Consider the following 25,095-nt stretch of genomic DNA (forward strand, 5'->3'; position numbering starts at 1 on the left):
AGCAAGCATTGCAGGTGATTTATATCCTCAAGCAAGGAATTTGTAGATACTGAGTTAGGGAATCCAACTGTTTTTAACCATTTCTGCCTGTGGCTTTCAACACCCAGATTTACTTAATTTCCACCTTTCAACAGATTGGGGCATATCAATCAACTGTGTTCCAAAGGGAATTGTAATTAAAGTCAGATGCAAAAAAGGACACAGGACTAAAAGAATAACAAGAAAACAACTTACCATAAGCTTGCGTACTATTTAGAGACAAAAAAAAAAAAAGATCTTTAAATATAAATCAAAGAAGAGAAAAAATCCAAGCAATGCATATACTAGAATGAAGGCAGGAAAAAGCTTCATAATTTCCCCAATTCCACACCTTTAATAAAGATGGCCATTGTCAGATTGGAGAGTGAGGAATTAAGAAGAAACTAAAATTTGAAATCAGAGTCAAGAAAGAAACGAAATACCTACTTGCCAAAAAAGAAAAAAAGTATCATCCTGTTGAGATAAGTTATCAAACAAGTAATAAACATCTAATACTTTTTATTTCAGATTATTGACAGTGATTTTGAAATTAATGGAATTTAGGAGAGATGAATAAAAATTGTGAAATAGGCATAGAAGATTGTCCCAAAATATAGTGAAAACTTGGAAACTCTAGATGAAGGTTATATAATTTCTGATACTAATTCTAGGATAAATTCACCAAAATTTTATTTCAGAGGCTAGTGTGAAGGTACATCATTTAAAGCAGCCGCCTATGACACCAGCATCACATATGGGTGCTCGTTCAAGAGCAGGCTGTGACACTCTTGAGAAAGCAGCAGCAGATGAGCCAAGTGCTTGGACCCCTGAACCCTTGTGGGAAATCCAGAAGTACCTCCTGGCTCCTGGCTTCTGCCTGGCCCAACCCTGGCTATTGTGGCCATTTAGGGAGTGAACTAGTGGATAGAAAAAACCTGCAAGTATCTCCAAAATTGCCTAAAAGAAATGTAGAAATTCATTAAACAAAAATAAGGAAAAAACACATGACATCGCCCCAAAAGGAACAAAACATTTCAATACTAGAATGTGAAAATGAAGAGACTGGTGAAATGACCAAAATGGAATTAATTGTAGGTTACTCAAAAGCAGTCAGGAACAAATCTATTAATTAAAGAAATCTACAAATAATAGGAATGAGATTTTCCCCATAATATTGAGATTTTAAAGAGAAATCAATTTAAAACATTAGAAATGAAGAATTCAATAGATCAGATAAAAAATTGGTGTAAAACTTTAACAACAGAACTGGTGAAGCAGAAGAAAGAATATCCAAGCTAAAAGACAGATCTTTAGAAACGCTCAAACAAAAAAATAAATTAGAAAAATGAAAAACAGTGTTGGAGATTTATGGATTAGTATTAAACAACCCAACATACAGATCTTAGGAGTTCCTGAAGGTGTGGAAAAAGAATGGAATAGAAGGTCTATTTACTGAAATGATTACAGAAAAGCCCCCAGTTAGGAGAAAGAAAGGGACATCCAAGTACAGGATGTACATAGAACTCGTAATAGACATGATGAGAAAAGATAGTCACCATGACACATTGTAGTCAAACTCTCCACAGTAAACCATAAAGAAAAGATTCCAAAATGTACATGTCATAAATGACAGATTACTTTCAGAGGATCTCCAATTAGACTTACAGCTAAATTCTCATCAGAAACCCTATAGGCTGGGAGAGAATAGAGAGATATAATCCAACTTATAAGAGAAACAACTTTCAATCCAGAATATTGTACTCTGCAAAGCTCTCATTTATGAATGAAGATGAAATAATGATCTTCCATAACAAACAGAAGTTGAAAGAATTTGTAAACCACTGAACAGGGTTTATAAAAAATGCTTAAGCATGTGCTACACATGGAACCACAGAAGGATAATTATCATTGTAAAAGAATATGAAGTCAGAAAAATCTCCCAGTAAAAGTACAAAGAAATCCAAAGCAAATATTAGGAGTATTTATAGAAAAATGGCAAGGCCAAGTCATTACTTACAAATAGTATCATTAATGTAAAAGTTCTAAATTATCCAATTAAAAGACACAGACTAGATGAGCAGATTAAAAAATATCACCTATCTATTAGCTTCCTATAAGAACCATACCTCAACAACAAATAATCACATACACTGAAAGTGAAAGGATGGAAAAATATATTCCATGCTAATGGAAAGCAAAAAAAAAAAAAAAAAAAAAGCAGTGGTAGCAATCCTAATATCAAACAAAACAGAATGAACACAAAAACTGTTAAAGAGACAAAGAGGGGCACTATGTAATGACTAAAAGATCAATTCAACAAGAACATATAATAAATTTATATGCACCAATTGCAGGGCACCTGGCTATTTAACAGACATATTAATAGATTCAAAGGGAGACATGGCTCACTAGGCTAATCCTCCGCCTGGGGTGCCGGCACCCTGGGTTCTAGTCCCGGTCGTGGTGCCAGATTCTGTCCAGGTTGCTCCTCTTCCTGTCCAGCTTTCTGCTGTGGCCTAGGAAGGAAGTGGAGGATGGCCTACATGCTTGGGCCCTGCATCGGCATGGGAGACCAGGAAAAGCACCTGGCTCCTGGCTTTGGATTAGCATGCTACGCTGGCCACAGTGCGCTGGCCGCAGCGGCCATTAGGGAGTGAACCAACAGAAAAGGAAGACCTTTCTCTGTCTCTCTCTCTCACTGTCCATTCTGCCTGTCAAAAAAACAAAAAGCAAAAAAAAACAAACAAAAAAAAAACCAACAAAAGGAGACATGGATTCCAATGCGATAGTAATAGGGGGCTTCAACACCACACTTTTATCAATGGACTAATGAACTAGACAAAAAATTAGCAAAAAACAACAGAGCTAATTGACATTATGGACAAAATGAACCTGATATCTACAGAACTATTCATCCCACACTTTCAGAATATGCATTCTTCTCATCAGTACATGGATCTTTCTCTAAGATAGATCGTATGCTAGACCATAAAGCAAGTCTCAGAAATTTTAAAAAAAAGAACATCATATCATGCATGTTCTCTGAACACAACACGATGAAACTGGAAATCCACAACTCAAGGATCCTAGAACATACACAAACACATGGAGACTGAACAGCATGCTCCTGAATGAAGAGTGGGTCACAGAAGAAATCAGAAGAGAAATTAAAAAATCTCTGGGAACAGTAGAAGATGACAGTACAACATATCAAAACTTATGGGATACACTGTTAAAAGGGAAGTTTGTAACAACTGGTGCCTACATGAATAAATCAGAAAGGTACCAAATAAATGAGCTATCAATGCATCTCAAGGACTTAGAAAAGCAACAGCAAACCAAACTGAAAAATAGTAGAGCAAAATAATTATTACAATTAGAAAATAAATAAATTGAAACAAAAATACAAAGATCAGTGAAATGAAGAGAACTGGTTTTTTGAAAAAATGAACAAAATTGATACATCTAACAAACCAAAAACAGAGAGGGAAACCCAAAACAATAATATCAAATGAAAAACAAAGGTAACTATATATACTACTGAAATAAAAAGAATCAGCTGGAATTACTACAATCAGTTCTATGCCAACAGATTGGGAAGCCTAGAACACAGAGAGACTCTTAGATGCATACAATCTATTAAAATTGAGTCAGGAAGACATGGAAAACCTAAACAGACTATTAACCAAGACTGAAAATGTATCAGTAATTAAGACAGTCCCAACAAAGAAAAGCCCAGGACCATAAGCTTCATTGCTGAATTCAGCCAGACATTTAAAGAAGTAATTCCAATTCTCCACAAGCTATTCAAAACAATTGAAAGGGAGGGAATCTTCCCAAGCTCCTTCAGAGCCAACATCACCTTAATTCCTAAATCAGAAAAAGATAAAAAAGAGAAAGAAAACTACAGATCAATATCCCTGATGAACATAGATGCAAAAATCCTCAAAAAAATATGAGCTAATCTAATCCAACAACATGTTAGAAAGATCATTAGCCCAGACTAAGTATGGTTTATCCCTGGTATGCAGGGATGGTTAAACATTTGCAAACCAATCAATGTGATACCTAACATTAACAAATTGAAGAACAAAAATCATATAATTAGCTCAATAGATGCAGAGAAAGCATTTGATAAAATATAACATCCTTTCATGAAGAAAACTTTAAGCAGATTGGGTATACAAGGAATATTCCTTAAGACAATCTGGGAAATTTATGACAAACCTGCAGCCAGCATCTTATTGAATGGGGAAAAGTTGGAAGCCTTTCCACTGAGATCTGGATCCAGATGAGGATGCCCACTGCTATTCAATATAGTCCTGGAAGTTTTAGCCAGAGACATTAGGCCAGAAAAAGAAACCAAAGGTATACAAATTGGAAAGGAGGAAGTCAAATTATCCCTATTTGCAGATGAAATGATTCTATATAAGGGGAACCAACAGATGCCACTGAGAGACTATTGGAACTCATGGAAGGGTTTGGTAAAGTGGCCAAATATAAAATTAACACAGAAAAATCAATAGCCTTTGTATACACAGTCAATGCCATGGCTGAGAATGAACATTTAAGATCAATCCTATTCATTATATCTACAAATTAATTAAATTTCTTGGCATAAATTTATCTCAGGACAATAAATATCTCTACAAGGAAAATTACAATACATTAAAGAAATAGAAGAAAACACAAAAATTGAAAGATCTTCCATATTCATGGATTGGAAGACTCAACATCATCAAAATGTCCTTACTGCCAAAAGCAATTTACAGATTCAATGTGATCTCAATCAAAATAACGATGACATTCTTCTCAGATCTAAAAAAAAAATGCTGAAATTTATATGGAAACCAGAGAGACCCCAAACAGTTCAAGCAGTCTTAAACAAGAAAAATACCACTAAGGGATCACACTACCAGATATCAAGACATATTATAGGGAAGTTATAATCAAAACTACCCTGCTACTGGCTCAGAAATAGACATGTAAACCAATGGAACAGAATAGAAACTCCAGAAATTAATCCATGCATCTACAACCAACTTATCTTTGACAAAGGAGTTAAAAAATCCATCCCTGGAGTAAGAACAGTCTCTTCAATAAATGGTGCTGGGAAAACTGGATCTCCATGTGTAGAACTATGAAGCAAGACCCTTACTTAACATCTTACATAAAAATCCACTCAAGATGAAACAAAGATCTGAATCTACAAGCTGATACCATCAAATCACTAGAGAATACTGGGGAAACTCTGCAAGACATTGCATTGGCAAAGACTTCCTGAAAAGACCCCAGAAGCACAGGCAATCAAAGCCAAAATTGACAAGTGAAATTACATTAAATTGAGACACTTCTGAACTATAAAAGACACTTAGCCAAGTGAAAATGCAACTGACTGAATGGGAAAAAATATTTGCAAACCATGCAACTGTTAAAGGATCAATATCTAGAATCTATAAAGAGCTCAAGAAACTCAAAACAACAAAACAAAAATCCAGTTAAGAAATAGACAAATAATTTGAATAGGCATTTTTCAAGAGAGGAAATTCAAATAGCCAACAGAAACATGAAAAAGTTCTCAAGATCACTAGCCATCAGGGAAATGCAGATCAAAACCACAATTAGCTTCACCTCGCCCCAGTTACCATGGCTCTCCTACAGAAATTTAAAAAACAAAAACAAAAACAAGTGCTGGAGAAGATGTGGGGAAAGAGGTAGCATGTTCCACTATTGGTGGTACAACTACTGTGGAAGACATTACAGAGATACCACAGAAAGTTGAATATAGAGCTACCATATGAATCAGCCATCTCTCCTGGGAATTTACCCAAAGGAAATGAAATTAGTAGATGAAAGTGTGATCTGTATCTCCATGTTTATTGCAGTCCAATCACAAATAGCTAGATATGGAATCAATCCAGATGTCCATCAACTGAAGGCTTCCTAAAGACATTATGCAATATGTATACTATGAAATACCACACAGCAGTAAAAAAAAAAAAAAAAAAAATGAAATCCTGTCTTTTCCAACAAAATGGATGCAACTGGTAACTATTATATTCAGTGAAATAAGCCAGCCTCCAAAAGACAAATACCATTGTTTTCTCTGATCAGTAGTAGCTAACAGAGTAATTAAAAGCTAATCTATTGGAGTGAAATGGAAATTTTGAGATTTAATGGTTTTTAACAACTGTTTCACTGTTCAGGAAAAAGGTTTGTTTTTTTTTTCTTCTTCATACTATTTGCTGAACTCTTAGTGTAGGGTTAATCTTATGAGTATAAAGGTAATTGAAAATAGATCTTTGTAAAAAAAAAATAGAATGGGACTGGGAGATCAAGGAGGAAGAAGGGTGGGAGAGCAGGCAGGAGGGAGGGTAGGATGGGAAGAATCACTATGTTCCTAAATTTGTATATATGAAATACATGAAGTTTGTACACCTAAAATTTATTTTAAAAAACTTCAAAAATTTAATAATGGGACTATGAGAGGGAGAAAAAAGGGTGGGCCTGTGGGAGGGAATAGGGATAGGATGGGAAGTATCACAAATTTCTGAATCTATATATATGAAATATAAGACATCTGTATACCGTATATGAAATTTTAAAAGATAGTGCAAAAATCCTATTTTAATTGAATGGAAACTCAACATATCAATTACTTTGTAAGACTGCTAGTGAAAGATTACCTTAGGGCCAGCACTGTGGTGCAGCGGGTTAACGCCCTGGTCTGAAGTGCGGGCATCCCATATGGGCGCGGGTTCGAGATCTAGCTGCTCCTCTTCCAATCCAGCTCTCTGCTATGGCCTGAGAAAGCAGTAGAAGATGGCCTGGAGGAAGCTCCTGGCTTTGGATTGGCGCAGCTCCGGCTGTTGTGGCCAACTGGGGAGTGAACCATCGGATAGAAGACCTCTCTCTCTCTGCCTCTCCTCTCTCTGTGTAACTCTTTCAAATAAATATTTTTTTTTTTATAAAAGGTTTCCTTGACAGAAGCCTAGAATCTAAGTTTTTGAAGGTAATAAGTACACTATTATCTCTTGTAGAAATACCACAAATGGGATACTACATTCTACTTATGTCTTGGTTATGAATTTTATCTTTAATTTGTAGAAAAAAAATTTACCTCCTTAGTCATTTTAAGTGTACATTTCAGTAGTGCTAACTATATTAATACTATTATCAGTAGATGTCTAGAATATTTTCATTTTGCAAAATAGAAACTCTGCATATTTTGAATATCAACTTCTCATTGAGGCCATGAACTTTAATATAATCAATGGAAATCCACATGAAGGTTTAGCAGGGCACTTGGCAAGGAATAACCCTGCAAACACAGTCATGCAAGGAACGGTTAAATAAAAGTATGATTAACATTTTATGCTTTGATGGTGTCTATAGTAATCTTTTCAGAAAATACTTATTCTGAAGGCAGAGTGACAGAAGTAGGAATAAGAGACAAAGAAAGAGACAGGTCTTCCATCTGCTCACCAATTCCCCAGTTGGCTGCAACAGCCAATTCTGGGCGATGCTGAAATCATTAATCAGGAACTTCTTCGTTATCTCCCACATGAGTGACAGAGGCCCAGGCACTTGGACCATGATCTGCTGCCTTTAGCATGAAGCTGCATTGGAAGCAGAGTAGCCAGGACTCCAACAAGCATGCTGCTATGAAATGATGGCATTGCAGCAGCAGCTTTACCTGCTGCACCACAACACTGACCTCTTTCATTATTTTTTTTAAGATTTATTTTTTTTTATTTGAAATTCAGAGTTACACAGAGAGAAGTAAGAGGTCTTCCATCCAATGGCTCACTCCCCAATTGGCCACAATGGCCAGAGCTGTGCCGATCCGAAGCTAGGAGCCAGGAGCTTCTTCCAGGTCTCCCATGCAGGTGCAGGGGCCCAAGGACTTGGGCCTTCTTGTATCAATTTACAGATTCTCGTTCTCTACATCTGAAGACAAAAGTTGCTTAAAGATTAAGGCAGAATCCTCAGAGGGCCTTTCTTATTATGTGTTTGGTCACACACAGTCTCAACTTAAAATGTGTAATTAACTTATAAAGGCAAATGCCACTGAAATTATTTTTTTTTAAATAGGTGCTAGTGTGGGAGACCCAGAAGAAGTTCCTGGCTTCGGATTGGCCCATCTACAGCTGTTGCAGCCTTTCAGGGAGTGAACTGGTGGATGTAAGACCTTTTTCTCTGTCTCTCCGTCTGTCTGTCTTTAACCTTCTTCTCAAACAAATAAATTAATAAATAATTTATTTAAAAAGAAAACATATCTGGCATATCCTGAAATTCCTCTTCCCCTCCTTTCATGAAAGCTCATTAAGTTTTGTAGAAAAATTATTCAGAATATTATTTAAATCTTAAGCATTTTTCTTTCTTTGTTTAAAATAATTTATCATTAGAATAAATTAAAAGGTCTGGCCCCAGACCTATTTACAAAACAAAGAGAAGTTTTATATAATGAGCTTGTACTTTATTTCTCTACTATATTTTATTTTTACTACATTTCTTATCTGATTTCCAGGCCTCTCTGTCTTTAATATTTTCATGTTTCTCATTATCTTTCTGGTATGACGTGGATGGGAATGCAGAAAACAGGACTAGAATCGAGTTTTCTGAAAACCATAGAGCCCTGGTAGCAGATTTAGTCACCTTCTGGACAAAATGATCAGTCCAGACATTAGGAAGGAGAGAACACACTGTCCAGCTTGCATTATTATTGGCCAGGCTCCAGACATTCTACATATAAAATGCGTGATTAAATACTCATTGCTTGAGCTCTTCATTGCTTTCTTCTGCACTACTGTTATTTTCTTGACCACATGAATTACCATGACTGACTTTATTCAGAGGTTATAAAATTCAAATATGTGCCAGGATTTAACTATAGAACACAAGACAATTTTTATAAAATTTGTAAATAGAGGCATTGAAATTGAGGGGATCAAAAACAGTATTACTCTCTTCCCGTTAAAGGATTAACAAAGGATTAACTTATTAAAATGTTAAAATGCTTTATACTTTTAATGAATTGCTAAAATATCGTTTTATAGACAAAGTTTTCTCAGAAATTGTAAAAATCCATGGCCATAACTAATATAAAGCACAATTCTTAGAAAACCTGTTTTATTCTTTTACAATGTTTGACTAGACATTATTGAAACAAATGATAATGAAACATTCTGATACAGGAAGACAAATGAGAGTAATTAAATTTGCAAATTCATGTAATAGTAAATTTCAACTACTTTTCCAAGAAGGAGAATCAGTGGAAAATATCAGGAATTTTGTCATCAACAAAAATATTCTTAGAATAATAATGTTAGCCAGAATCATACGACTCTATAGAAATGCAACAAATGCAATCCCAAATGTTAATTTTGGTTTTGACTGCCTGTGCTATTGGAGTATTTTCCAGGAAGTCTTTGCCTGTGCCTATATCTTGCAGGGTTTCTCCAATGCTCTCTAATAATTTGATGGTTTCGGGTCGTAGATTTAAGTCTTTAATCCATGTTGAGTGAATTTTTGTGTAAGGTGATAGGTATGGGTCTTGCTTCAAGCTTCTGCATGTGGAAATCCAATTTACCCAGCACCATTTATTGAATAGACTGTCCTTATTCCAGGGATTAGATTTGGATCTTTGGTCAAATATAAGTTGGCTGTAGATGTTTGGATTGATTTCTGGTGTTTCTATTCTGTTCCATTGGTCTATCCATCTGTTTCTCTACCAGTACCATGCTGTTTTGATAACAACTGCCCTGCAGTATGTCCTAAAATCAGGTATTGTGATGCCTCCGGCTTTGTTTTTGTTGTACAGGATTGCTTTGGCTATTCGAGGTCTTCTGTGTCTCCATATGAATTTCAGCATCATTTTTTCCAGATCTGAGAAGAAGGTCTTCGGGATCTTGATGGGTATTGCATTGAATGTATAAATTGCTTTTGGGAGAATAGACATTTTGATGATATTGATTCTTCCAATCCATGAGCATGGAAGATTTCTCCATTTTTTGGTATCCTCTTCTATTTCTTTCTGTAAGGTTTTGTAGTTTTCATCGTAGAGATCTTTAACGTCTTTGGTTAAGTTTATTCCAAGGTATTTGATTGTTCCAAGGTGTTTGATTGTCCTGGAAAATACTCCAACAGCACAGGCAGTCAAAACCAAAATTAACATTTGGGATTGCATCAAATTGAGAAGTTTCTGTACTTCAAAAGAAACAGTCAGGAAAGTGAAGAGGCAACCAACAGAATGGGGAAAAAATATTCGCAAACTATACTACAGATAAAGGATTGATAACCAGAATCTACAAAGAAATCAAGAAAATCCACAACAACAAAACAAACAACCCACTTAAGAGATGGGCCGAGGACCTCAATAGACATTTTTCGAAAGAGGAAATCCAAATGGCCAACAGACACATGAAAAAATGTTCAAGATCACTAGCCATCAGAGAAATGCAAATCAAAACCACAATGAGGTTCCATCTCACCCCGGTGAGAATGGCTCACATTCAGAAATCTACCAACAACAGATGCTGGAGAGGATGTGGGGAAAAAGGGACACTAACCCACTGTTGGTGGGAATGCAAACTGGTTAAGCCACTATGGAAGTCTGTCTGGAGATTCCTCAGAAACCTGAACATAACCCTACCATACAACCCAGCCATCCCACTCCTTGGAATTTACCCAAAGGAAATTAATTTGGCAAATAAAAAAGCCATCTGCACATTAATGTTTATTGCAGCTCAATTCACAATAGCTAAGACCTGGAACCAACCCAAATGCCCATCAACAGTAGACTGGATAAAGAAATTATGGGACATGTACTCCATAGAATACTATACAGCAGTAAGAAACAACGAAACCCAGTCATCTGCAACAAGATGGAGCAATCTGGAAAACATCATGCTGAGTGAATTAAGCCAGTCCCAAAGAGACAAATATCATTTGTTTTCCCTGATCGGTGACAACTGAGCGCCAAAGGGGAAACCTGTTAAGTGAAATGGACACTATAAGCAACAATGAACTGATCAGCTCCTGTCCTGACTTTAGATGTACAATGTAATACTTTATCCTTTTTTAAAAAAAAAAAAAGAAATGCAACAAATGATTTCCCAACTATGTAGTCTCAGTCTGGATTATGTATTACTACTAGAATATTTCAAATACTTGTCAACAAAAACAGGCTCACCTTATGCTACTACAAATGTTACTCAAAGAGCTATTCTCTTTGACAGTTTTAATCATTACAGACATTTGATTAAAAATGAACAGTTGAGGATATCCTGTTAGCCTGATAATAACCTCCTTCCAATACAATCTGCAATATAGTGATGCATTAATTTCATCTGAGAATGTTGTCAGTGCCTCACGCAGGGGTATATTCTGAATTTGTCCTTACAGTGCACAATCATGTTCAGAAGGCTGCAATGAAAGTAACAGGCCTCCTGCCTTGCTGATATGACTTTATACATGTGAGACATATGAGACACACAGCTTTTTAAGGGAGTTATAGTGACAGAATGTTCCATCAGAGCCAGTCTCTACTAATAGCATATTTCACTCACAACTTACCACAAGATGCCATTTCATCTGTCTGGTCACCACAGTCATCTTCCCTGTCACACAGCCATGCTCTGGGAATGCAACGCCCATTTCCACAGGAAAACTGATCTACCTGGCATGTCCTGGCTGTGATGATCAATGAACATAAAAAGAGTATTATTAGAGGCCTTTTGAATAACATTAGGCTATAGCAAAGCATGCAATATCTCTTTTACACACAAGATATTTCTGTTAAGATAAAATATTTAAAACCTAAATTTTATTTAATATTTCACAAGGCCAACTTGCCTGCCTTCTCTAAAGTTCACATGCTCTGCCATTCAATTAAATGCATTGCTAAGTGACAAGATATTCAGTAATCCTCACACAATTCCATAAATGAAGCTATGAATTCATTATTGAAAAGTTTTTGTCTGGCACATGCTTATGAATACATGGTCGAATTAAATTTCATCCAACTTTTGATTAACAAAAGAGAATTTTGCATAACACTTGGCAATAAAGGAAGACAACTTTAGCTGCTATATGGGAGGAAGCATTTGGAGTCTAAGCAAAAATTGTTGTTCTCCTGTAATATTTTCAATGAATTTACTTCTTGATCTCTAAATAATTCAAAGCATAAAATGAAAATGCAAAAAGTATTGTCTAAAATGTGCATTCAGCCTGAAGATGTTTTTTGAACTTGCTTTTTAGCACAGTTATACTGGTAAAGTTTGATTTTTTAAAAAATCAAAGCATATTAATGGATTCTGCTTTGGGGCTCTCTGAAGGGTTTCAATGAACATGAACATAAGACCTTGCTTTCTGTGTTAGCCAAAGGCAGAGGTTTAAACTTACTCAGTATAGAGGTGATGTTCTACAGAGAATTTGATTGCCACTTTCTATTACAATCAGGTCTGCCTTTGAAAGCATGAAAACCTAGTTCTTCTCTTGGGCATTTGATTGTTAGGAACCTAGTTTCAATATTTGGTTTTCCTTTTTTTCCCCTTTTGTTTCTCTAAACAAAAAAATCTGTCTTCATTGTGTGTCAGTAGAACATCAAGCCTATCCTTTTATTGGATTACAGAAAAGAATGGGATTATTTTGGAAGGGGGTACTTGGATTTATGAATTATGATTAGGTGGGAGTTGGGTAGATGACAACAATTAGGGTTCTCCATTTCTGTAGTTAAAAAACCTTGCTTAATTTATATATTGTCCTTGTAACCTGGGCTTGAGAATCATAAGAATGTGTTTATATGTCACCAAATTCTGTGAGCTTGGGTTCTAATGGTCGATACAGAGAGTAGTTCAAACTCAAGTAAATCAAAATTTCAGAGGTTACTTAAAATTTACATACATTTATTTCTCTATAAGAAAAGTATAATTTCAATGTAAAAATACATATACATTATTGCTACAGGAGTATTTGAAAAAAATAAATGAAGAATTTGTTCCCTGGTGTGACACATTGGAGTGAACATACTGTTTGTAACCTTGGTGTGTATAACTGGAGATACTAAGAAAAATCTTTTTGCTTTGCTTATATTGATAAAGACTCAGAATCTAAAACATTTAACACAGGGCCAGGCATTTGACCTGCAGGTTAAGACGCTGGCATACCATATGATAGAGTTTGGGTTTTGTTCCTGGCTCAGGCCCCATATTTCAACTTTGTGCTGATGCAGAACCTGGGAGGCAGTAGATCATGATTCAAGTAATTGAATCTCTGACTCCTAAACACAAGACCTAATGTTTAGTTGCAGTCTTTTGACTCTGGTGGGGAGTTCAGCCAGAGCCACTGCAGGCATTCAGAGGGTGAAACAGTAGATAGAAGTTCTCTTTCCGTCTCTGCCTACCTTTCAGATAAATAAAGAAAATATTTAAAATATACAATGCTTATTTGATTTTTCCCATTTCACAAATATTCATAGAAAAATGTGTGAATACTTCTATAATCCTGTTGTGTGTATGGACATAATTATATGTTCATATTATACTTTATTATAGTATAGTATACTTATATTATATTATTATACTAGCCAAGAGAGGGATGGATAAGGATGCATACAAAATATTGCCATTAGTTTACTCAGTGAGAAGGAGGAATAGAGCAAAAGGGCAGATTAATAATTTTCATTTACAATACTCATATATTGTTTCACTGGTTAAAGTAAATACTTTTTATATTTTGAGCATTTAAAAAATTACTAATGGGATTTTTTTTTCAATTCTCCTTTCTGTCCTTCCTCCCTGACCTCTCTTCCATTCTCTGCTTTTCCTTTGTCTCTCTTTCTTCTTTTTTTCTACATATCTCACTTCTTTCTCCATTCTCTATTTTATTCAATCTGTAATTTCCTCTTTTTTTTCCAAAACCTTTTATTTCATGAATAAAAACTTCATGTATTTCATAAATACAACTTTAGGAACATAATGATTCTTCCCATCGTTCCTGCCCCCCTACCCACATCCCCACCCCTCTTCCTCATCCCTCTCATATTCCCATTCTTATGTTTTTTTAAAAAGATTATTTATTTAAGGCTGGCGCTGCGGCTCACTAGGCTAATCCTCTGCCTGCGACACTGGCACCCGGGGTTCTAGTCCGGGTTGGGGCACCAGATTCTGTCCCAGTTGCTCCTCTTCTAGTCTAGCTCTCTGCTGTGGCCCGGGAAGGCAGTGGTGGATGGTCCAAGTGCTTGGGCCCTGCACCCGCATGGGAGACCAGGAGGAAGCACCTGGCTCCTGGTTTCAGATTGGTGCAGCGCGTTGGCCGTAGCAGCCATTTTTGGGGTGAACCAACGGAAGGAAGACCTTTCTCTCTGTTTCTCTCTTTCTCACTGTCTAACTCTGCCTGTCAAAAAAAAAATATTTATTTATTTGAAAGTCAGAGATACACAGAGAGAGAAGGAGATGGGGGGGGGGCTCTTCCATCCACTGGTTCACCCCTCAGTTGGCCACAATGGCCAGAGATATGCTGATCTGAAGCCAGGAGACAGAAGCTTCTTCTTTATCCAGTCTTCAGTTGGCAGCATGGGTCTCCCATGTGGGTGCAGGGGCCCAAAGATTTGGGCCATCTTCTACTGCTTTCCCAGGCCATAGTAGAGAGTTGGATTGAAAGAGGTGCAGCCGGGACCAGAACTGGTGCCCATATGGGATGCCAGCACTGCACGCAGTGGCTTTTACCTACTAAGCCACAGTGCTGGCCCCCATACTTATGTTTTACTGAGATCTATTTTCAATTAACTTTATACACATATGATTAACTCTATACTAAGTAAAGAGTTCAACAAATTGTATGAAAAAAAAAAAAAAACTATTCCTCAACAGTCAGGACAAAGGCTGTTCAAAGTCATTGCATCACTAAGTGTCAATTTCACTTTCAGGTGCTCAATTAGTTATCACGGATCAGGGAGAACATACGGTATTTGTCCTTTCAGGACTGGCTTATTTCACTAAGTAAGATGTTTTCTAGTTTCATCCATTTTGTTGCAAAGGACAAAATTTCATTTTATTTTACCACTGTGCAGTATTCCATAATGTACATATCCTACAATTTCTTTATCCAGTCTTCAGTTGGCAGACATTTGGGTTGATTCCATATCTTAGCTATTGTGAATTGAGCTGCAATGAACATGGGGGTACAGACAATTCTTTCATATGCTGATTTCATTTCCCTTGGGTAAATTTCCAGGAGTGAGAAGGCTGGGTCTTATGGTTGGTCTATATTCAGATTTCTGAGGTAACTCCGTAGTGTCTTCCACAGTGCCTATAACAGTTTGCATTCCCACCAGCAGTGGATTAGGGTATCCTTTTCCCTACATCTTCATCAGCATTTGTTGTTTCTTGATTTCTGCATGAAAGCCATTTTAACACAGGTGAGGTGAAACCTTACTATGGTTTTGATTTGCATTTCGCTGATGGCAATGATCCTGAGCATTTTTTCAGGTGTCTGTTAGTCATTTGGATTTCCACTTTTGAAAAATGCCAGTTTATGTCCTTTGCCCATTTCTTAACCAGGTTGTTTGTTTTGTTGGTGTTGAGTTTCTTTATATATATATATATATATATATATATATATATATATATATATCTTTATATATTATCAGTTCCACAGATTGCAAATAATTTTGCCTATTCTATCAGCTGCCTCTTCACTTTGCTGAGGTTTCTTTTGCAGCGCAGAAACTTCTCAATTTGATTTAATCATATTTGTCAGTTTTGGCTTTCATTACCTGTGCCTCTAGAGTCTTTTCTAAGAACTTTTTGCCTATGCCAGTGTTTTGCAGGGTTTCCTTAACGTTCTCTAGTAATTTGATGGAATTGGGTCATAGATTTAGGTCTTTCATCCATTTTGAGTAGATTTTTGTGTAAGGTGTAAGATGGGGGTCTGCTTTATACTTTTGCATGTGGAAATCCAGTTTTCCCAGCACCATTTGTTGAAGAGACTGTCTTTGTTCCAGATATAGATTTTAGCTCCTTTGTCAAAGATGCATTGGTTGTAGATGCTTGGGTTGATATTCGTCATTTCTGTTCTATTCCATTGGTCTATCCATCTGTTTTTGTACCAGGCTGTTTTGATTATAACCACCCTGTAATATGTCTTGAAATCTGGTATTGTGACGCCTCCAGGTTGTTTTTTTTTTTTTTTTGTATAAGATTGTTTTTGATATTCAGGGTGTCCTATGTTTCCATATGAATTTCAGTATGTTTTTTCCTATATGAGAAGAATGCCTTTGGTATTTTGATTGGTATCACACTGAATCTGTAAATTGCATTAGGTAGTATGGCCATTTGATGATGTTGAGTCTTCCAATCCATAACATTGAAGATCTTTCCATTTTTTTGTGTGTCTTCTATTTCTTTCTTTAATGCTTTGTAATTCTCTTTGTAGAGATCTTTGACATCCTCAGTTAAATTTATTACAATGATTTTGATTCCTTTTGTAGCTATTGTGAATGGGATTGATCTCAGAAGTACTTTCTCAGCCGTGGCATTGCCTCTGTTGATTTCTGTATGTTGATTATATCCTGCCACTTAATCATACTCCTCTATGAGTTCCGATAGTCTCTTAGTGGAGTCTTTTGGATCCCCTATATACAGAATCTTGTCATCTGCAAATAGGGATAATTTGACTTCCTCCTTTATCCCTTGGTTTCTTTTTCTTGCCTAATGGCTCTGGATAAATCTACCAGGATGAAACTAAATATGATGGTGAGAGTGAGCATCCTCATCTAGATCTAGATCTCAATGGGAATGCTTTCAACTTTCCCCTATTCAATAGGACACTGCTTGTGGGTTTGTCATGGATTGCCTTGATTGCTTTTAGGAATCTTCCTTCTATACCTTTTACTTACAGTTTTCATCATGAAAGGGTATTGTATTTTATCAAATGCTTTGTCTGCATCTATTGAGAGAATCATATGGTGGTGTTCTTCAATTTGTTAATGTGATGTATCACATTGATTGACTGGTGAATGCTAACCATGCGTTCATTCAGGGATAAATCGCACTTGGTCCAGGTGAATGATATTTCTGATGTGTTGTTGGATTCGATTGGCTAGTATTTTGTTTTGGATTTTTACGTCTTCATTAGGGAAATTGTCAATCTGTAATTCTTGTTTTCTTTATTGTTTTTGTTGTTAATGCTATAACTTATTTATCCATAATGAGAATATATTGTTTATCCAATACAAAATTATTTCATTTGAGTTTCTTATGTCTGTATACCCTTTTAAAAATTAATGTTTGATTCTAAATAATGTTCTCAGATACTTGTTTTCCTTAGGAGAGCTAAAGTGATTAGAGAGTAAGAAGAAAGGATTTTCAGAGGCTGTGGCCTAGTAGATAAAGCAGCTGTAGGCAGTGCTGGCATAACATATGGGCATTGGTTTGAATCTTGGCTGCTCCACTTCACATCCAGCTCCCTCCTAATGTTCGTGAGAAAGCAGCAGAAGATGGCCCAAGTCCTTGGGCCACTGTACTCAACTGGGAGACCTGGATAAAGTTCCTGGCTCCTGGCTTCAGCCTGGCCCACCCCTGACCATTATGGCCATCTGGGGGGTAAACCAGTTGTTGAAAGATCAGTATCTCAATATATCTCTCCCTCTGCTTTTTTTTTTTTCTGTAACTGTGACTTTCAAATAAATAAATAAGTAAATATATATATATATATACATATTTTAAATATTTATTTGAAAGGCAGAGTTTATAGAGAGTTAGAGGCAGAGAGCGAGCGAGCAAGAGAGAGAGAGAGAGAGGTCCTCTATCCACTGGTTCACTCCCCAAAGAGCCACAAAGACTGGAGCTACACCACTCTGAAGCCCGGAGCTTCTTCTGGGTCTCCCACACTGGTGAAGGAGCCCAAGTACTTAGGCACTGTTCCACTTCTTTGCCAGGTCATAGCTGAGGACTGGATCAGAAGTTGAGCAGCCAGGACTCAAACTGTTGCCTATATGGGATGCTGGCACTTCAGGCAGTGATTTTATCCACTATGCCACAGTGCTGGCCCCAAAATAAATATTTTAAAAAATAAAAATGGACTTCCAAAATTATATTCATTGTGTTTGAGCTACCTCACATTGCAATGATGTGGGGAATTTGTGGGCCACTTCACTAACTGATGCACGGGGAATTATTATGGCCTATGAGTCCAATCTGTATCCATGGGATGTTATTGAAAATTAAAATATATTAAATCAGTGTCCCATATCCAAGGGGAAAACTGTTTGATTACCATGGAAACAGAATTGATCTCAGATGAGAAAGATGCTTTATTCTACAAACTTCCAAGCACCATCTGTCTATATCATATAATCAGATTTACTGAATCATCACTTTCTAATCAATGGATTTGTATTAAAAAAAAAAAAGGAACCTCTAATATTTCAGTTCCTGCCTCCATCAGACCTAAATGAATCTGGAGGTGAGATTAGTAAAGCCAACCCAGAAGACTAATTTTATAGCAGATGGTGCTCTAAGGAAGATAAATATATCTCTGCTCCAGAACAGTTTATCTAAGAGTTGAATCAGAGACTCGCTCTCACAATGTGAGCATTTCTTCCCATCCCTAACCATACTTCTTCTGCAACTACATACGAGGAAGTAATCCCAGAATATACGGAAACTTCATGGGAGTTGGAGCAAAAGACACTATTCGTAAACTCCAGCTTCACTCCATTTTATTCAAAGCTTTCTCTCTAAGAAAAATGTATGTTATACCAAAATGCAATCTTTAATTTACAAAAAAGTACAATTTTAAACTACATTATTTTTTAAATGTAAATGGACATATCTAGTATGAATTTAGACAAAATTGATGGAGGATGACAGAACAAATATTATGTAACTTTATCAGAGTTGTGTGGTGCAGGAAAATGCTGGTCAGAAATTAGTCAATCTTGAATCTAATAATTCTAAGGATTGTTTGTGTCTAAAAATTTTTAAGATTATTGTGAACCAAAAGAATTTTAAGGGGCTGGCCCTGTGGCATAGTGGGTAAACCTGCTGCCTGCAGTGCAGGCATCCTATATGGGTGCCAGTTCAAGTCCCAGCTGCTCCACTTCCAATCCAGCTCTCTGCTATGGCTTGGGAAAGCAGCAGAAGGTGGCACAAGTCCTTGGGCACCTGCATGGAAGACCTGAAAGAAACTCCTGGCTCCTTTCTTGGGATCGGTGAATCTCCAGTCATTGCAGCCATCTGGGGAGCGAAATAGCAGATGGAAGACCTCTCTCTCTCTCTCTCTCTCTCTCTGCCTCTCCTTCTCTCTCTGGGTAACTCTGACTTTCAAACAAATAAATAAATCTTAAAAAAAAAAAGAATTTCAAGTCCAGGTACTTTTTATCTTGGTATCTGGATCTCCCTCCTAAGCAAAAAAACATACTTGGGTGTGGAGGGAGAATGGCTACCAAGCCCCTGACTGTTCTCTCTCTCTCTCTCTCTCTCTCTGTGTGTGTGTGTGTGTGTGTGTTGTTCCCATGTGCATGCTGTTTTCTCTTCCAAGCATAATTTCCAAACTTCTTTCCCATTATTCACTTCACCCCAACAGCAACAATGTGTGCCTTGCCAATCATTCATTATTCTCTAGTGAAGCATTTCTGCCACAAAAGTATAGGGAATAACAATATTAGTTACTGGATTGGACCAAATTGCCTTCCAATGAAGAAAATCAGCTTCCACATTCAGCAAGAATGTAAGACAGTATCTTTTTACAGTTTTGCTGAGGCTTGATTTTCATTAAACTATATATTTTTTCTTTTTTAAAAAGATCTATTTTTCATTTATTTGTAAAGCAAAGTTACAAAGAGAGGAGGAGAGTCAGATAATACACTTCCATCCTCTGGTTCACTCCCCCAAATGGCGACAACGGCCAGGGCTGGGCCAGGCCAAAGTGAGGAACCCAAAGCTTCTTCCAGGTCTCCCATATGGTGCAGGAGCAAAGGGACTTGGGCCATCTCTGCTGCTTTCCCAGGCACATTAGCAGGGAGCTGAATGGGAAATGGAATAGCCAGGTGTCCAGTCAGCCCACATGGGATGCAGGTATCACAAACAGAGTAAATATTAACTAACTGGCTTAAATTGTTAGTTAGGAAGTTTCCTTATGATTTTCTTTAGGCTTAATTTGGACATTGCTTCCAAATTTAGGAAGTCTTTCTGGATAGCCATAAAGTTCATTGCTCTTCCTATGTGTCTCCATGTGAACATTTTGAATATTTCATTATAATGCCCTGTTCACATATCTTTCTTTTAGTCTTTGTCCTGGCTCCTTACAAAAAGATATTATGTGTTTTTCCTTATTCTATTACTGATGCTTTGATAAATATTTATCAAGCTAATAGATTTATGGGGAAGAAATTACAGCTGGATAAAATAGGAAATTGGCTGCCTGTGAGAAAGGATTTTCTTAGATATAAAACAGTACAATGTTAATGACTACAGCACACTAGATTCAATTTCAAAATAATCCCCTCTTACAAAGTCATTTTATCTAGGAGACATGTCCATGTATGGACCTATGCCTAGAAATAGAAATGATCACACAAAGAAAGTGGTCTATATGAATTTGCCATTTTTTCTCATTGTGGTAAGATGTGATCTATTTATTTATTCTGATAAAAGAAATTTAAATATACTGTAACTTGACCACATGTCACAGATTTCAAAAATCAAAACCATATTTATTTTTCTGTTATTATTATTCAAGTTTTTTCTAAGAAAATGATTTATTTATTTAATGGAATGGCAGAGTGAGAGAGAGAGAGAGAAGAGGTACAGAGAAAAATCTTCCATACATTGTTTCAATCCCAAACAGCCTCAATAGCCAGGATTTGGACAGGCCAAAGCCAGAAGCCAAACTCCATCCAGGTCTCCCACAAGCATGACAGCGTCCCAAGTACTTGGGCCTTTACATGCTGCTTTCCTAGGTACGTTAGCAACAAGCTGGATCAGAAGTGAGGCAGCCATCACTCCAACTCCTGCTCTGATGTCTCATGCAGCATCACAAGTGGTGGCTTTGCTCCCTGCACCACAGTGCTGGCCTTTTTCAAGTTCTTAAGGTGTCATAAATACACATATTAGAAGATCTGGTAGCAGGTTTCATCTGACGCCACTGGAAGCGACACTTAAGCAAGCCATGTTCTATGTTCTGGTGGACTACATAATTTGGGTGCCTTATAAATTTTATTAATTAGGATTGATAGTTCATTTGCTTGTATAATAAACATTTTCCATTTTGCTACTGTACATACATAGCCAATCACAAATGCTTTTTAAAAATCTCGTAAAAACAATAGATTTAAAAATCGAGTAGAAATCTATAAGACATTGCATTCTAAATTGAATCTGCAGCACCTTCTACTTTAAGGTGAAAGCAGATTAATCTGTTTAGGATATAATGAAACATAATCTCTGTATTGAACTTTAACCTGAAAAGAATAATAATGGCAATAGCTTAGAAATTATAGCCATATTATAAGAGCAATCTGAGCAAAGTAAAATTGGCCATACCTAAAATTTTAGTTAATCTGCAGGATAATGCAATTTGTTATAAAGAGCAATGTCTTTGGAGACAGTATTTGTGGATTGGATTTCCCATAAAATCATACCAAATTGAGGAAATCTCCTATGCTTCATGTATAAAATTGATGGTCTTGAAGATAGAAACCAAAACAACTATCTAGAGGTCCCTTTCTTTTAGAAAGTGTTTTTGTTTTTTGTCTAACAACCTTGTGAGCCATAATAATCTTTTAAAAAATCAGTTACTCTAAAATGTCAGAAGAGTTTTTAAGTCAAGGTCCAAGAGAGCAAAGGATCCGTGTCTCCTCAGTAAATATGTCACTGTGGAAAAAGCTGATAAGATGTCAGGTAGCATATGGAATTGCGATTGTTTTATTCTTATCGTTGCTGCTTTATACATAGTGAAAAGCTCTGCGGAAAAAAACTTCCAGTTGATGCATATTCTTACAGTTGAAAGAAATGCAGACACAAAACCAAGAGTAGGGCACCAATCTTGATCTCTAGGGTTTGTTGGGTTGGTTGGTTGGTTAGGTGTTTTTTTTTTTTTTTTCCTATTTACTGCTGTTTTTTTCTCATGTATGTTGAAATAACTTTTATCTTGTAAGACTTATTTTGGTAAAGAGAGAAAGCACGAAAGAGGTGGTTGATATGTTTTGATGTGGTTGCATGTGTAAAATGGCTTTTAAAGAATCAGTTTTTATTAATCATATCAATATGGTTCATCAAATATAGTGCCTCTTTCTTCACTAGCTGCTGCTAGTATCATTTTTCAATTTATCTGACTAACAATGACCTTTCTGCTACTGTATCGTAAGCTGCACCACAAGCTATATGTTTCCATTTGAAGGGAATTTGACTAGGGATACAAAGATTTATTGAAACGGAATAGATTATATGGAGATATTAATAGGTTTAGCGGTCTTGCTACTTTATAGAGGAAAGAAACCCTGCCTCACATAACCAATGTGCCATGAAAAAAAAATGATCACAGAGTTATCCCACAGTAGACTATATCAACTGTAGATTTTTGTAGATAAAAAATAAAGAATTTTTCTTGTGACTTGGCCTATAACACAGCACACTAACCCACCTCACCTCTACTGCCAAGTAACATTTAGCAAAAACAAGTCTTATACAAGTAGTGTATTGACAGTCAACCCATATGGATAGATGAAGTGCCAAATTACACTGGAAAGCAGAATCATGCCCAAGAATTAAGTAAAAGATAATTTGTATTGCAGCTCCAGTGGCATCAACTCTGGATCCATTTATTACTGTACTAATCTGATTATCAGAACAGGAAAAGTCCAGCTTAGATCAAACTGTTGACTCGCATTTTTATGGAGAATAACTTTGGAGGAGACTTACATGTACAGTCAAAGGAATCTTTACCTGCACAAGTTTGGTTGGATTCATCTTCATTGCTCCCGCAATCATTAGCTCCATCACAAAGCCATCTCTTGGGGATGCAGCGATTATTCTGGCATTTAAACTGATCATCAGGACAGCTATGATTGACTGGGAAGTGTGAGGAAACAAATTTAATTACTTAAAATTGTATAAAGTGTGAGTATTTTGAATTATAGTTTAAAATATAGAAATTAGTAGAGTAAATGTCATGGCTTCCATCATTGTCTCAGACTTTATACCAAACAGTAATATTCTAAGCTGTTAAATTATAGCAGTTTTATAAAGGAAACCAAGTAAATAAATACCAAGTAAAGGAAATATATTTGTTTTTTCATGTCTTTGTCAAGCCAGGTAACACTTGGGATATTTTCCCAACCCAAATCGTAACTGGTAACTTGATTTTAAAAATTTTTAACAAATATAGTTAACATTAAACTCAAATTTTAGTGTCAAATATACTAAGCATATCTTAGAAATATTTTCATATATATTAAATGACTTGTTTGTTTAGACTACATATTCTCTGAAAGATTTTAAGAAATATTAAATAAGTCTGATTTTATTTTGCTTTCCTCAGTGATCCTTGGGACTAGAAAGAAACATATATCCCGATGACTGCACGTTGATACTAAATATACAAACCTATATAATTTTATATAATATGCAAATCTACATAATTTTATATAATATATAAACCTATATAATTTTAAATGAGGTTTCTCCCAATTACAACAAATAAACATGCAAGCACAAAAATTATTGAGAATGAGACCAATCTTCATGCAGGAAGTGATGAACAGTTAAGGATTAAACCACCAACGTCTAAGAACTACAGCAGGCTACCTTGATGTCAACTTTCTATAATTATTTTTCCTGTCCTCTAGTGGTTACATTACTGACTGAACTGGCATGTTCTTCATATTTGTTTCACAACTTCTACATTCTTTTAAAAGTATTTTTTATGCCCAATAATTAAACTTCCATATGATAGAAATAAATTTTGGTGTTAGTTTTACTTAGAATTTGCAAAAATTATTATTAGATCATGCTGTTGCTTAGCAAATGTGTGCATATTCAGTCAGTTGCTACAAAATACTTTTTCCTTAAAGCAGTTTTGGTAATGAAATAGTTTTATCATGCTTTGGGAATTTTCATTCACAAACAGTAAAATATAGGGGGAAAAGACTTAGAGTTCCTGGCATGCTTAACATTTTCCAGTCATTCCAGGGACTTGAACAAAAATAGCTGCTCATGGGGAATAAAAGTCATCCTGTATGTTAGAAGGTCAAATTTCCAGGTAGCAAGATTATGCATATTCACTTCACTAAAGCTTAGTGAGGAACTTTGAAATTCTTATCAATGAAGAAAATAAGAAATCAAAAATAGTCTTGTGTTTTGGAGATGAGATGTTAAAGGATAGAAAGCAGAATGATAAAATTCAAGGTTACATATTATGTGAATTCAAAATCTAAAATGATTCCATGAAATTACTTACGTAATTTTGGAATCTACATCATGAGACTCCACATAGATAACACTGTCTAAATCATTGTAATGCTTAGAGGAGACACCAGACTGCTGGACGTTGTCTAAGATAGCTATTCACTGCTTTACTTATCTAAGCATTCACTTATCTATCTTCCAGGTCTAACACTACAAGGATAGGGTAACAAAATATGTCTCCCTTATAAAGATATTAATATATTAGGTATACCCTACAGTAAGAATATAATTGTAATATGGCCCAGCAACTACTGGAGAAATGAATGTACAGAAGATGATGCTGTACTTCAAATGTGACATATTGAGAAGATACTTTGGTCATTAAAAAAGTCTCCCTAGGAAGATTTTTGGTAAATTATATAGAATGTTATAGAGTGGGAACAGTCAGTACAGTGCCAGAGTAGACATCAGGAAAGATACTTTTGGAGATCAGCATGCAGTTCAACTTAGTAAAACAAAAAGGGTAAGTAGACATGCCTGACACACTCACAGTTAAAAATATAAATATTAGAAAACACAAAACAAATTATATTAGCCAATAGATTTTACAATTAATATTCTTGGTTACTCAGTTATTTAAATCAGTACAATTCTGGAAGAAATGTAA

At 36.0% G+C, this 25,095-nt stretch overlaps 1 protein-coding gene across 1 annotated transcript in view; it reads right to left on the reverse strand.

Annotated features, from left to right (window-relative positions):
• Positions 1–25,095, reverse strand: part of LRP1B (LDL receptor related protein 1B) — a 2,136,850-nt gene that overhangs the window by 870,372 nt on the left and 1,241,383 nt on the right. Inside the window, exons 17-18 of the mRNA XM_062186250.1 lie at positions 22,968–23,093; positions 11,596–11,712 (exon numbers count right to left, since the gene is read on the reverse strand). Coding sequence (XP_062042234.1) covers positions 11,596–11,712; positions 22,968–23,093 — 243 coding nt within the window. The remainder of the gene's footprint in view (positions 1–11,595; positions 11,713–22,967; positions 23,094–25,095) is intronic.

The sequence above is a fragment of the Lepus europaeus genome, chromosome 1 (assembly GCF_033115175.1).
Source record: "Lepus europaeus isolate LE1 chromosome 1, mLepTim1.pri, whole genome shotgun sequence".
In the NCBI taxonomy this organism is placed as follows: Eukaryota; Metazoa; Chordata; class Mammalia; order Lagomorpha; family Leporidae; genus Lepus; species Lepus europaeus.